Source organism: Rana temporaria, chromosome 9 (assembly GCF_905171775.1).
Source record: "Rana temporaria chromosome 9, aRanTem1.1, whole genome shotgun sequence".
Taxonomy (NCBI): Eukaryota; Metazoa; Chordata; class Amphibia; order Anura; family Ranidae; genus Rana; species Rana temporaria.
Window position 1 is genome coordinate 145,943,828 of NC_053497.1, and position 15,294 is coordinate 145,959,121.

Sequence of the window (15,294 nt, forward strand, 5' to 3'; positions counted from 1 at the left end):
AAGAAGGCCATATTTATCTTTATAAGGTTAGTAGATGGTAATCGTGGGATCCTTCTTCAAGGATGTGTACACCTTACCTACAATTTTCTACATTAGACCCTGTAACGGAATGACCCGGGACACCCAGAGACGTCGTGGATGGGATGGAAGGTCGTAAACGGTGGTGACCGTTACAGACCCCTTTCACACTGGGGCTGCCCAGGCGTTAGCGGTGGTAAAGCACCGCTCGTTGTAGTGGTGATTTACCGCTGTTAAAGCAGCGCTTTTTTGGCCGCTAGAGGGGCACTTTTAACACCAGCTAGCGGATGAAGAAGGGGTTAAAAACACCCGTGTTGCAGCACTTCTAAAAAGCTTTTCAGGCAATTGGTTGCAATGGGCAGGGTCATTTTGGGAGCGCTTTATACAGCGCTCCCAAATGGCCCCAAAGATGCTGCTTTCAGGACTTTTTCTAACGTCCCGCAATTGAACCGCCTTAGTGTGAAAACACTCGGGCTCTCGCAGTCGGGCGACATGGAAGGCAGTTTTCAGACGCTTTACAGGCACTGTTTCTAGCGTGAAAGGGCTCTTAGTTATAGAGATTTTTATCCTAAAAGAAAAACCTCTCTGCCTGCTGATACTCACCTTTGCCGTGCATCCCACCGCTCTGTGCCTCCATCTAAACGCTCAGGGAAAAAATGGCGCTTTCACGTTTAGGAGAACATGTGGCCTTTAGAATGAGCAGCCAAATGCTAGGCGGGAGCATTGTCACATGAGCAAAGAGAAGACCTTTTGTATGATACAACATGGAGCTTACACAAGGTTAGGACTTCCAGCCCTGATGGTGGAACAGATTAGTGGGGGGGATTAAAGCTAAGGTGATTATCAGTGGTTAGGGGCTCTTATTAAGAGAACCTATTACTTTACCCTGAATGGGCTAAGGGACGGCTTCTTTGTAGCGTGACCCTGTTACTATTGTAAACCTTTTCGGGCAACACATACTAGGGGTGTACCAAAAGTTCACAGCCCGGCATTGAAGGGGTGACCACACAGGCATGAAACTGTACCACCCCACCAAACCACTCTTCCAGATGTTCAACGCTGAAAATGGCACATCAGCGATATACGGTTTTTGTGCGCTCCTTGCAAACCATTCGCTGCTCCCGTAGTCGAGTTGAAAATGGAGAAAGAGGTAGGCTTGGAGTTTTCTATAAGTGGGCAAAGTGATGGTGGCATTTTTCTGGGATTGCTGCTGCATGCTCTCGGAACCCCAGAAGACTGTTGGCATCAGTTTACCTGCTGATGGATCACTCAGAGCCGCCTTCTTCTTTCACTTTATCCAACTCCGGGGAAGCCAAATGTTTACAAGGAGCACATGAAAACCGTATAACGCTCATGCACCAATTCAGTGCCGGACGTCTGGAAGAGTGGCTTGCTGTTGTCCTAAAGGTTCATAGCTGTGTGGTCACTCCTTCATTGTTGGGCCGTGAACATTTGGGATTAGTCTCGTACCTGTAAAAGAACAAGATACATATTTGTTGTTCCTGCAGCCAGCATTGGGTTTGTTTGATACAATGTTTTTTTTATCATTTATTTCTATAGACTGACAAATAGACAAAAAAAAAATTATATGTTTTGTCTTAAAAAAAATAAAAAAGTGTGTGTGTGTGTGTGTGTGTGTGTGTGTGTGTGTATAATAAATGTATATAATTTTATTTATTTTTTGTATAGTTTGTGTTTCTGTGTACATACAGAAAGAGAAATACATCAGCAGCTGTCTGTGACATTTGTGTTTACTAAGAAATCCATGTGATCGGTAATCACATTGATTGGTTCCTAATTGTTCGTAGAGACCACTTGCTACCAGTGAGTGTGGTCTCACAGCTAGAAGCACGCAGCACAGCCAGGTCATCGCTGTCCAAATGGAACATACACTATACTGCCAAAAGAATTGGACGCTTACCTTAGGTCTGATTTACACCTATGCATTTTTAGTGCATTTTGCAGGTTTGCACTACAATCCATTTAACATGGTTTCCTATGGAACACGTTCTGTAGTGCAAAAAGCACAAAAAAAATGCATAGGTGTGAATCAGGCCTTAGTCCGTAGGGTTCAATATGGAGTTGGCCCGCCCTTTGCAGCTATAACAGATTCAACTCTTCTGGGAAGGCTGTCCACAAGGTTTAGGAGTGTGTCTATGGGAATGTTTGACCATTCTTCCAGAAGCGCATTTGTGAGGTCAGACACTGATGTGGATAAAAAGGCCTGGCTTGCAGTCTCTGCTAAAATTCATCCCAAAGGTGTTCTATCGGGTTGAGGTCAGGACTCTCTGCAGGCCAGTCAAGTTCCTCCACCCCAAACTCGCTCATCCATGTCTTGGGAGTTCCGTTGGCATTGCCAATTTTGTACAAGGGAGGAGAGGCAGGTAGGTAACTTTAATGCAAAAGAGACAAAGCAGGTCTCTACATTAAAAATCCTGCCTGTTCACTCATTCTAATTTTGTACATAAAGTTTCCCTTTAAATTGAAGATTGTATACAAGTGGTGGTAAAAATTTCCGAAAATGTTTAAAAGAAATTGACCAAAAACTGCTTTCTTTGAGATGTGTAGCCCACTAATCTGATTGTGTTTGCAGCAATTCAGGAGGAGATGACATTAATCGAGTAGCTTTGAAATTCTGGAGAGAACGCAGGGACAGAGAAGAGATCCAGCTGAGTGATGTAGAGTCTGCTATAACCAACACTGTGATATCCGACCAGGAACGTGAGTTCAGTTTACCATCTTAGACCAAACCCTATATTGTGCTTGTGTCTCTGAACCACCCTCCACATTGAAAAAAGATGTGTGTGTGTGTGTGTGTGTGTGTGTGTGTGTGTGTGTGTGTGTATATATATATATATATATATATATATATATATATATATATATATATATATATATATATATATATATATATATATAGATATATATATATATTTGGACACAGGTACGATTTTTCATACGTTTGGCTCTGTATGCCACCAGAGTAAAGTTAAAGTTAAAGCAACACAATCCAAATGGATTTAAAGTGCAGACTTTCAGCTGTTTGATCATAAATATCAAGTACAAGCATTTTTACACACAGTGCCCCCCCCCCCATTTTTAGGGACTCAAATGTGATTGGATAAATTAATATAATCAAATAAAATGTTAATTTTTTTATATTTTCTTTAAAATCCTTTACTGGAAATTTACTATGTGAACTCTGGAACCCATGGACATTACCAAAGACTGGGTTTCCTCCTTTCTGACGCTTTGCCAGGCTCTAACTGCAGCTTTCTTCAGTTGTTCTTTGTGGGTCTTTCTGCCTTTTAGTTTTGTCTTCAGCAAGTGAAATGCATGCTCAATAGGGTTGAGATCAGGTGATTGACACGGCCATTGCAGAATATTCCACTTCTTTTCCTTCAAAAGCTCCTGGTTTGCTTTTGCAGTGTGTTTTTGGATGATTATCCATCTGTACTGTGAAGTGCCGTCCAATCAACTTGGCAGCATTTGGCTGAATCTGGGTTGACGGTATATCTCTAAACATTGCAGAATTCATCCGGCTGCTTCTGTCTTCTGTCACATCATCAATAAACCGGTGCCACTGGAAGCCATTCATGCCCATGCCATCACACTGCCTCCACCATATTTTACAGGTGACGTTGTGTGCTTTGGATCTTTATCTGTTCCAAGCCTTCTCCACACTTTTTTTTCTTCCCGTCATTCTGGTACAGATTAATCTTAGCTTTATCTGTCCAAAGAATGCTTTTCCAGAACTTGTCTGGCTTTGTTATAGATGTTTTTTGGCAAAGTCTAATCTGTTTTTTCTATTCTTCAGGCTTATGGTTTGCACCTTGTGGTGAACCATCTGTATTTGCTCTTGTGACGTCTTCTCTTGATTGTAGACTTTGACAATGATACGCCCATTTGTTTTTGAAGCCTTGCAATGGAAAGTTTCACCTACATGGACAGCTCCTTTAAATGCATGATGTAGGTTCACAGCAATAGATTCCAAATGCAAATACCACACTAATGCCGCATACACACCATCATTTTATGTGATGAAAAAAACCGACATTTTCTGTGAAGTAAAAAACAACGTTTTTGAAACTTCAATTTTCAAAGACGAAGTTGCCTACACACCATCGTTTTTTCACAATGCTCTAGCAAAGCGAGGTTACGTTCCACCACGTTTTTCCATTGAAGCTCGCTTCATAACTAGCTTCTGGGCATGCGCGGGTGTAAAAACTTTGTTTTAAACGTCGTTTTTTGCTACACACGGTCAATTTCTGTGAAGTAAAAAAACGACGTTTTGAAAAACGACACATAAAATTGAAGCATGCTTCAATTTTTTTTTTGTCGTTTTTCACAAGACATAAAACGACGTTTTCACCCACACACGGTCATTTAAAGTGACGTTTTTAAAAACGTAGTTTTTTTTCATCACATAAAGTGATGGTGTGTACGCGGCATTAGAATCAACAAATAATAAAGAAGTAGCGCACACCTGGCCATGAAACTGCTTTTGATTCAATTGTCCAATTACTTTTGGTCCCTTGCCTCATACACACGGCCGGACTTTCCGAGGGTGAAAAAAAGTCAGATGGGCTTTTTTTTTTCTCGGAAAGTCCGGCTGTATGTAGCCTCTATTGGACTTGATCTATCTTTCCGTCGGACTCACAGAGGAACTTTTGCATGGTCAAAAGTCTGACCGTGTGTACAAGGCATTCGAGCTATAATTCCTAAACCCTTTCTCTGATTTGGATGTACATATCCTCAAATTAAACCAGAGAGTGTGCACTTTCAACCAATATTATATAACTATAGCTTTAATATGTTTTGATAAATACCTGGGGAAAAAAACTAAAATTGTGCCTAGGTCCATATATATTTGGACACAACTGTGTATATATAATTTGTGTGCGTGTATTTACTCATACTAAACAGCATTGATGGAGGTATCGCCCCCTGATGGCTGTTGTATTCAGACAGTGGCAGCGTTTGTGGCTGTATCAGATCGGATGCAGTCACTGTTCAGCTGACAATTTTGCACTCCGCTCCTTTAATTTTTAGCTAATCAAAATTTGAGTTTGTGGTGCCAATGGGGTTACACGCATCTTAGTTCCTGCTGTATTAGATGAAATTTGAATATTGTATGGCCAGCCTTAAATTTATTCTAAAGGAAAGAATGAAAAAAACAAACATGTCATACTTACCTGCTCTGTGCAAAGGTTTTGTACAGGGCAGCACAGATCCTCTTTTTGGCTCTCCCATTGGCGGTCCCTGCTGAGTGCCCTCTATAGCACAAGCCTCACGCTATGAGGGCACTCTAGCAGGCTAGCTCCCGAGCCAAGCTCTGTGTCCATTCACACACAGATTGCAGCTTGGCCCTGCCCCCTCCTCATTCACTCACTGGCTATGATTGACATCCACCGGCTCCTGCTGCTGTGTGAGCCAGTGAGGACGAGAGACGCAGGAGAGCCGCCGGCAGAATACAATAGCTTAGTAGGAATGAATATGTGGATGGAGGAATCGGCTTATTTTTTTTTCATTCAACCCACTGAATGAATGAGGGAAAAAAAAATGCGTAAGACATAAGCTATCCCCTCATTGATTTGTTTTTCACTATATGTACATCTTTTTTGGCAGATGGATTCTGGCAGTCTGAGATCATCAAGCAGAACCTCGTAGATGTCATTGTGCCTTTTTTGCCCTTGCGCCCTAACCACATCAGACAGTGCGTTCGCAGTGAGCTGGCACAGCAAGGCTTGGCTATCGAAGATATTGTTTCGTCTGTAGCAGACAGTCTGGTTTACATTCCTGAAGACAAAAATGTTTTCTCATCAACAGGCTGCAAAACCGTACCGTCCCGCATCAACTACTACTTGTGAGCAGCTGCTCTGAGTGCAGGCGGAGGAGAATTGGAGACATCTCTGAGCAATGTGTCACACTTCATTTCTCTAGAACAACCTCTGAGTCTCCCCATGTTGGGAGATATTGGCTGCTAATGACCCAGTGTCTGGTTATCTAGAGAGACTGCTGATTGCCACGTACAAAGTTCAGGGTGTTCGGAGGGTTTTATCGAAATACTGTATAAATGACTTGTTTACAAGGACAGCTGGAAATCGAGAAATGTGATTCGCATCTCATTCTATTTATTTACACAATGGAAGGTGCCATATGCTGACACTCTAGGAGTCAAAGTACAATGATGTGGAAGTGACAGAGGTCAGCATTGGTTGTGTAGCGATCTCCACTTACTGTAGAAAAGGGAAATGATGATGATTTCCAGTTTTTAATAAATAGTATTTTGTTAATTCAAATGTATCTTTGATCAGGTTCTGCTGGGTTACAGAACCAAATTTAATTTTTTTGAAAGAGAATATGAGAGATGGAGAGGGTGGGTGGCCTTTGTGTCTCCTCAGTACCCTTTCCTCCTGGTGGAGCCATTCTCCTATGTACCATTTGATGTCTGGTCAGAATAATATTTCTAATAAACTTGGAAGACCTTTTTAATCCTTTATCAAATGAACCACATGCCTGGGCGTGTGAGATCAGTCATCTATACAGGCTGTATCATATAGTGGATGACTGTCTTGTATTCAGGCAGGGTCAAATGAGAGCTTGTCCAACCTGAATATATCTCACTGTAAATGTCCATGCAAAATGCTCTGTATTTACCAATGTATGGAGGAGTTACTGTCCTCCCCATGGGTTTACTTGCACTTCATCTTCAGGAATGGACATTGTATTTCCTTTCCATAAAGCAATCTTTGTAACACTAAGAATTGAATTGGACCAGAATAGAAAACGGATGACCTCAATGATGCTTCTTCACAGGTCATCTTTCATTCAAGTCTGAATAGACCATGGCGTTCTTGTTAGACCCGGTTCACACTGGGGCGACACGACAGGCAGCTCAGCCACCTGACGTGTCGCGTCCCATGCAATGCTATGGAACCGTTCTAATAGGAGCAACGCAAGTCGCTCCGACTTAGAAAAAAGGTTCCTGTAGTATTTCGGGGGCGGCTCGGGGCGATCTGCATTGACTTCTATACAGAAGTCGTTTTGCGAATCGCCTCTGAAGTCGTCCTCAGGACGTCGTCCCCGAAGTCGTGCCGCCTATGTGTGAACCGACTCTTAGGCCCCATTCACACCTAGGCGTTTTTACGCCTGAAACGCACTGCTCACGAACGCGGGAGGGCAGATTTAACATTGTTTCCTATGGTGCCTGTTCACACCTGAACGCCTGAACGCCTGTCGCGCGAAGCTCAAACTAGTCCCGGACCTTTTTTTGTCGCGCGAAGCGCGCGACATAGGCGTTTCCGCGCGTTTTTTTTTTACCATAGAAAGTAATGGGAAACGCGCGAATTGAGCGTATCGCGCGACAGCAAGCGTTTTTATGCGCGTTTTGACGCCCATACAGCTCCAAAACAAAACAGGAAATGACATATTTTTTTACAGGAACTTGTGAAATCACCATTTTACTTTACTTACAATAAAGAAAAGTCACATTTTTATCAATGGAGGCCGAATTTGATAGAACCCTTTCGATGCTGGAGCCTGAAAATTTCATCAGGATGGTGAAGGAGCACCCCTGTCTTTATGACAGCAGGGCACCGGGCTACAAAATGAGGACCACCCGTTGGGACGCTTGGTGTTCTATTGGGAGCCAAATCTATGAGAACTGGGCACGGATAAATAAGTCCCATGATAGCAAAGGTAAACTCTATCAAAAAACATAACAAATACAAAATGCCACTAATGAAATAATGGAATGATTGTTTGTCGTTACAGTAGGCATTTATTACCGTACCAATATGCTGTTAAGTTTAAAAATGTGTCTTTACAAATATGACTATTGTGCGGTCATGCGACATGGCTTATAAACATAAATTGCGTTCTCTTCTTCCCACAAATAGAGCTTATTAATGGTGATATTTGATCCCCTCTGTGATTTTTAATAATCCAAAAATTTAGTGACATTTTCCAAAAAAAATATTATTTTACACATCTTTAATCTAAAAAAATAAAAAAATTCAATCGACCTAGCGACTACAGCGGCAGGTGGGGACGGGGGCTACACAGGACCTACACTCTGCCTGCAGTGATCAGTAAATATATGTTCACTGCATTCATTGATACTGTGACAAGGGGATGGGGGAGTGGATTGGAGATCCAAAAGGGGATTGTGCCTACGTGTACTGGTGTCAGTGTCATCACTTCCCTCTTCCTGTGTTTACACAGGAGGAGAAAGTGACACGCAGGGGGACACATATAGAGCCACTTAACCCCCGGATGTACCCTGGGGGTCCTGATCGGACCCCCAACCCACGTCTAGGCGGTCACTTACAGGCCCTTTATTAGACCACAGAATAAATACATAAACTAAGTTTACAATAGATAGAATGTCACTAATATAAAATGGCACACAATATCATAGGTCTATTGAACCCAATGATAAAACTGTATCAAAATAAAATTAGAATGAGACTTCTTAAAACATGAATCATTTTTTATTTTTTTTCCACAAAACAGCATAGTAAAGATTATCTTTCACAAAATAAGCGTGTCAAAAGCTGAAAAGTTCAATAAATTAAATGGAATTGAGCTGCCAAGGGACCTGACCTTCAGGAGAGACAAAGTATGCCGCATACTGTTCACGGACATGTGTCCCCTGTGTGTTCCCACGTACACCAGTCCAATGAGCTCTTTCCAGAGTCTCATGGACTGGCTCCTCGTAATCTAGACCATCACGCTGCCTGACAAAATTGTGCAAGGCACACGCCGCTTCTACAGCACTAATGGCATTTTGCATATTGAGCACAATCGGTGTGTGGAGAACCCTCCACTTGTTCGCCAAAATTCCAAAAGCACACTCAACTACGCGGCGTGCTCTGCTAAGCCGGTAGTTGAATATGCGTTTGTCTTCGTTCAGATTATGTCCTGAATAAGGCCGAAGTAGGTGTGTGTTCAGAGCAAAAGCCTCATCACCCACAAAGACACTTGGTAGGGGAGGGCCGTTTGTGCCCGGGAGTGGACTATTTTGTGGAAGGTCCAGACCATCTGTTCGAAGTAATTGCCCAAAAGAGGAGTTCCCAAAAATCGCAGAGTCTGCACTACTTCCATAGGAACCAATGTCAATATAGGTAAAGCAATAATTGGCATCAGCCACAGCCATTAAGACGAATGAAAAGTATTTCTTATAATTGAAATACTGGCTCCCACTAGCCATGGGCTTAACAATCCTGATGTGTTTCCCATCGATCGCTCCTAGACAATTCGGAAAGTTACAGCGTTCCCAGAATACTTGGGAAATTTTTTCCCAGTCCTCTGCTGCCGGTTTTTTAAACACAATGGGTTTCAGGACTTCCCAAATGGCACTGCAGGTGTCCCGAATTATATAACTGGCAGTAGATCTTCCAATACGAAACGAGTAATGCAGACTTGCAATCGATTGTCCAGTTGATAGATACCTACAAAGAAAATAATATATATTATTTTATTTTATTTTTTACAGTGAAAATTCTAAAACTCAGATGGAAGAGTATAAGGGACGCCTACGCTCGCCAGCTGAAGGCACAGCGGGAGCAGCGGCGAAGTGGGAGTGGAGCATGTTCGGTGAGAGAATACGTTCACGCAAAGGAATTGGAGTTTCTGAGACCGGTGCTGGATTTGGGGAGGTAAACCATTATCTGTACTTTGCTCGGTAAACCAAATGTTTTAAAATTATTTTTTAATACATGATTTCTTTTTTCAGTACTGAAAGCTGCTGGGACGAGGCTGCCACAGCTGTAGTAGACAGAGAGAGCGTGGCAGAGAGAGGGGACAGAGAGAGCGTGGCAGAGAGAGGGGACAGAGAGAGCGTGGCATCGGGGGATCAAGCGATGGCTACTCTGGAGCCGGAACCGCAGCACTCCGAGGCATCAACTTCTAATGCAACAAGACCACTTGCAGAGCAGCCCCCAGTTAACATTGCGCATATTGGACCTCCGCGTGCTCTGCGTAGGAGGGCTCCTGCTCCGGATCCAGCCCTGGATCGTATGTTGGACATTATGACCAACATGTCTGACCGGATGAGCAACAGATCGTATGGCCAAAATGTAGCAAAATGTCTGGGGGAACTAATCGACAAAGTTCCCCCAAATCTGCAAGCGGTGGTGCTGTCCTGTACGGCTAGATACATCTCGACATTTATACCCCCGACAGAAGCTGACGATTTATCCGAACCACCACCACCCTATGGCCCATATGCCAATAAACGGACCGAGCATGTCCCAACACCACCCACGACCCATTTCTCCCCACCACCCGTTACCCTTTGGACAGGACCACAGCTTTCCGACCAACCTCCTCGACCAACACCACCACCGACTTCTGCGCACCATCCTTTCACCACCACTCTATCTCATTTACCTCCTGTGCCAACACCTTCCACTCACACTTCTCTGAATCCTTTTCCTTATACACAACCTTCTTCTTACCACCCTCATTCTCCTTTTCCTCATCTCTCAACACCACCTGTCACATACAGTACTCTGCCTCCTACAACACTTTCTTCTTACCACCCACCACCTTCTACTTACCCTGCGTTAACGACTACACCTACATCACATTACCCACATCGACCGAGACAATCGACTTTCAGGAATGCCCCAACACGAACACCACCACCACCACAAGCAACACCACCTTCCAATTGGTCAGGGGAAGACAGCACCACCTCCACTTGGCCCCCTTTTGCCCACGCACTGTCGGTCGCCATGTCACCGCACGGGGAAGAGGACTCCTCCCCAAATTTACAGCAATTGTAAATAAGGATTATGTATAAAACATTTTTGTATATTTTGTGTATTTGTGCACTTTGTGTATATTTTCATAATAAAAAAAAAAAGACCCAATGTTTTGGTTGATTAAAATATTAAAATAATTTTGTTCCTACAGAATTTTTGTTTGGTTTTTATTACACATATATATATATATATATATATATATAATAGAGTGTATTACATTCAAAGCGCTAAATAAAAATTACCTCAGTGTTATGATAAGTCGCTCCACAGGGGGGATACAGTTGCGGAAGTAGGTGTCCATCCTCTGCAATCTGTTGATCAACAATTCCAGCAACTCATCAAAGCTGTAAAGGAAAATGAAATTTAAAATTGGCAATGGATTGGTACTAGGGTTGCCACCTTTCCGGGATTCACCAGAACAGTTCGGGTTTGGAATCATGTGTCCGGGTTTCAGACTGCCTGACACTCTGACAGATTTTTCTGACCAGAATATGGATTTCCGGCAGGGTTAATGGCTGCAGGGGATGAAAACTTACAACCCAGCAGCCACAGATATACCAGGATGAGATGTGCTATCTGCCAAGGGGTGAGTGAGCTCACCCTCCATCGCTGTCTAACAGAAGCACCCACCCCCTTTCTCTATCCTGCCTCTTGGTGAGTACACTAGGAAAAATCAGAGTTCTCACATTGGAGTCCTCTCCGTACATCAGAGATCTCGGTTTCCCCCTTAGATCATGGTTCACAGAGCATCCCTTATGTCTGAGTATCTTGAGGTCTCGCTTCAATCAGATTATGTTGGTTATCCCATACAGTGAAAGGGAAATCTGGGAGTTGAGATGCAAAAGGGTGACTGTGATGTAAAGGGGGACTCTGTGCACTGTAATGTAAAGGGGGATTCTGTGCACTGTAATGTAAAGGGGGACTCTGTGCACTGTAATGTAAAGGGGGACTCTGTGCACTGTAATGTAAAGGGGGAACTTTGTGGACTCTAATGTAAAGGGGGAACTCTGTGCACTGCAATGGAAAGGGGACTATTTTTATTATATTCATATGATTAGAAATGTAAAATACTAACAAAATATATGTATAGTTCATAGTATTAAAAAAAATAGTTGTGCACCGCAGAAGTGTACATGTTTGACTTGAAGAAAAGGTGGCAACCCAAATGGTACAATGTAAAAAATAAATGATTCCAGATCATTTTTTACTAACCTTTTTATGGACATTCTGGTGTAGTCCAGAAATTTGTCTTCATGGTCACGGAGGTCTTGGTACATCACCCAAAATTGCCCTCTTTCTTCCCGATCAGCAATGACGGGGTGTATCCAAAATCTGCGTTGCCTCTTCCTTTTTCTCTGCCTCTCGTTTACAAGATATTGGCTAGCAGTGGCTGCTGCCATGAACAAAGCCATCTCGTCATCACTCATTTTCACAATTGAGTCAGAAGCACAAGGATGACCCGGAAGAGGAATTATCACCCAGGAAGAGGAAAAAAAAACCTTTCACATAGCAACAAATGATGACAGAGGTGATCTATTTTACTATTGGTCAAAAAAAAAAAAAAAAAACGCTGGACGTCGCTCTGCTCAAACGCGCGCAAACGCGCACAAACGCGCGCAAACGCGCGAAAAAAACGCGCGTAAAAACGCCTGGTAACGCCAACGCCTAGGTGTGAATGCAGCCTTAGGGGCTAAAGCTATTAGGTGTCTTCCTTGATTCAATGTGAAGTTCATAGGACCCTCCTATGGAAACTGTATATGAAAGGGAGAATTTGAATTGTTGTGATTAAGGTTGGATGCTGAAAATAAGGACCATTGGCCATTTAGTGCTCTTCATAAACCTCTTGTAAACGCACAACTGACCCACACTTAATAGGAGGCTTTGTGACAGGTGCCACACTGCAAGATAATCCAAAAAAAAATATTGTGTTAATTTTTTTTTTAGCTGTAGTACTTTATAATGCTAGATCATCATACTTCCAATGTGCAATGGCCAGCACCAGTGGGAATATCACTTGTCATATATTCTGTCATCCTCATCCTTTTATTATTTTGTTAGTCACTAACCCAGAAGAAGCATTTGCATTTTAGGTGGGGCAAAAATGTTGAAGTACTGCCTTAGGCCCCTTTTACACATTTGCGAATTTAAAGTCACGCGATTTTGCCGTGGCCGCGATTCTAACAAGACATCCGACTTTGCCCCACGACTTGAAGTACGACTTCAATCAGCAGGGATGCCGAATTTGATCCCCCAATAATTAGGGGGAACTCTACGCCAATATTTTTTTTTAAAAAACGGCATGGGTTCCCCCTTCATTGGCATCGGTCTGGTAAGGGTAAGTAGAACCCCCGCCAAAAAAAAAACGGCGAGGGTCCCCCAAAATCCATACCAGACCCTTATCCGAGCACCAGCCCGGCCGGTCAGGAAAGGGGGTGGGTACAACCGAGCACCCCTCCTCCTGAGCCGTACCAGGCCGCATGCCCTCAACATGGGGGGGGGGGTGCTTTGGGGCAGGGGGGCCCCCACCCCAAAGCACCTTGCACCCACGTTGGCAAGGGCCCCTTCCCGACAACCCTGACCGTTGGTTGTTGGGGTCTGCGGGCGGGGGGGCTTATCGGAATCTGGGAGCCCCCTTTAATAAGGGGGCCCCCAGATCCCGGCCCCACACCCTATGTGAATGAGTATGGGGTACATCGTACCCCTACCCATTCTCTGCCCCTACATGGATCGAAATTTGTCTGGCCCCTGCTGAACCAGCTGCATTTTGAGGCATCTTATGGCTTGCTTGAGTGTTGAAGGAAGGATAAGAATAACAATGACAGCTCGTGAGTTAACTTTCAATCTACCTCAAGTTACAAGGCCTGCAGATTTATGGGCTAGCAGTGATGTTTTGCTTTTCCTCATGCCAATGGCTTGGGCATTGACATCTAGTAAAGCACCCAAAGAGAACCAATCACAGACAAAATGTAGTCTTACAGGGTTAGTTCACCTTTACCAAAAAACTGGGGCAACTCGTGACGCGCAGTATGCGCCGGTCGAAAGCACGTCAATCACAGCCTGTGATTAGGAACGCCTACTCCCACGGGAAAGCCGGGGGTGAAAATAGCCCTAAAATGGTATGTACGCAAGAAAAAAAAAACAGCATACTGTCGGTCTCATAGGTCGGCTCCATGCAATGTTAGAATTTTTTTTTAGGGTGAACCCCCGCTTTAATGTCCTGTTGGACATTAAAAAATGACTGAGGTTTTTAAGCATTCCCTACTGTATCCAAAAAAGAAAAAAGCTTTGGCTGTAGAAATGCTTTAAATCAGAAGTAAGCCACCAGACCAACTGAAAAACTGACATAATGTGCTAGTATGCAGAGCATATTAGGAAGTTGTGCTGCACTATATTGATCCTGGACATAAATGAAACGACTATACGGGCGCAGCAACGTTATTTTCAAAACTGAACGAGGTAGAGGAAGGACCCTGCATATCTGGTAAGTGTGAATTTGTAAATTGTTTATTTGGAGTCCATTATAGCATGCGCGGGATCGCATTCACGGCAACAAGGAAGTGGCTGCTTGTCGGCATCTCATGCCCACTAACAAAAGGGAATCCGCTCTACTAGCATAATATAACTTTTTATCAGAGACGGAAGTAGTTTTATAGTATGCTACAAAGAAATGAATGACTAAAAAAAAGAATAACTTTGGCCGTGGGAGATCCGCTTTAAGTAGTTTTAATACTATGCTGTTACTATGTAACTACCTCACCTCTATGGACAATATAGCTAACTCAGGATACAATGTTGTATTGTGGCTTACTAGTGTTACTTTTCTTTTTCTTTTACTTTTTTTTCATGTTTTTTTTTTGTGATTTGATAAAGGGTTCTTTTGGTCCAGTTAAGCCCCATTTATTTACTAAGTTTACTATCTATATTATATATGCCCTAAAATAATATATGGAATTGACAGCGGTATGTATATTTGTATACCATATATATGATTCCGGTATAATCGCAGGTTGCTACGTTAGTCTTTTCCTTTCTTTTTCCAGCCTACTTATATTGGAGAATAGCAGTGGTTGTAGATCTAGGCGCCCTTGTTTTAGTCCATTGTAACTTCTACACACTATTAGCCGGATTCAGGTAGAGCGACGTATGTTTAAGCCGGCGTAATGCATCCCATTTGCACTACGCCGACGTAACATAGTGAGGCAAGTACAGTATTCACAAAGCACTTGCTCCGTAAGTTACGTCAGCGTAGCGCAAATGGGCTGGCGTAACCCCGCCTAATTCAAAGTAGGCATGTAGTGGGCGGGCTACATTTAAATTAACCGTGACCCCATGTAAATGAGGGCCGTTCATACGGCGCATGCTCAGAATCACGTCGCAAATACTCCCTACGTAACGACTTTGGCTCAATGCTTTCGACGTGAACGTAACCTACGCCCAGCCCCATTCATGTACGCTTACACAAATGATGTAAAATACGATGACTGTTCCGTCGTCCATACCGTGC

At 43.3% G+C, this 15,294-nt stretch overlaps 2 protein-coding genes across 2 annotated transcripts in view; both read left to right on the forward strand.

Moving 5' to 3' along the window:
• The window catches only part of TOR2A (torsin family 2 member A), a 12,192-nt gene extending 5,679 nt beyond the window's left edge, over positions 1 to 6,513 (forward strand). The window contains exons 3-5 of the mRNA XM_040324765.1: positions 1 to 26; positions 2,612 to 2,739; positions 5,647 to 6,513. The exon at positions 1 to 26 is cut by the window's left edge and continues 150 nt beyond it. Of these exons, the coding sequence (XP_040180699.1) occupies positions 1 to 26; positions 2,612 to 2,739; positions 5,647 to 5,888 (396 nt within the window). The 3' untranslated portion in view covers positions 5,889 to 6,513. The remainder of the gene's footprint in view (positions 27 to 2,611; positions 2,740 to 5,646) is intronic.
• Positions 6,514 to 9,418: 2,905 nt separating this feature from the next.
• On the forward strand, positions 9,419 to 10,877 carry LOC120914203 (extensin-like). The gene is made up of 2 exons (XM_040324767.1): positions 9,419 to 9,680; positions 9,758 to 10,877. The coding sequence occupies exon 2, from the start codon at positions 9,885 to 9,887 to the stop codon at positions 10,809 to 10,811; it is 927 nt and encodes a 308-aa protein (XP_040180701.1). The 5' UTR covers positions 9,419 to 9,680; positions 9,758 to 9,884; the 3' UTR covers positions 10,812 to 10,877.
• Positions 10,878 to 15,294: the final 4,417 nt, after the last annotated feature.

Coding starts and splice junctions, on each gene's coding strand:
- LOC120914203 (XM_040324767.1), top strand. CDS start 9,885: ATGGCTACTCTGGAGCCGGAACCGCAGCACTCCGAGGCATCAACTTCT.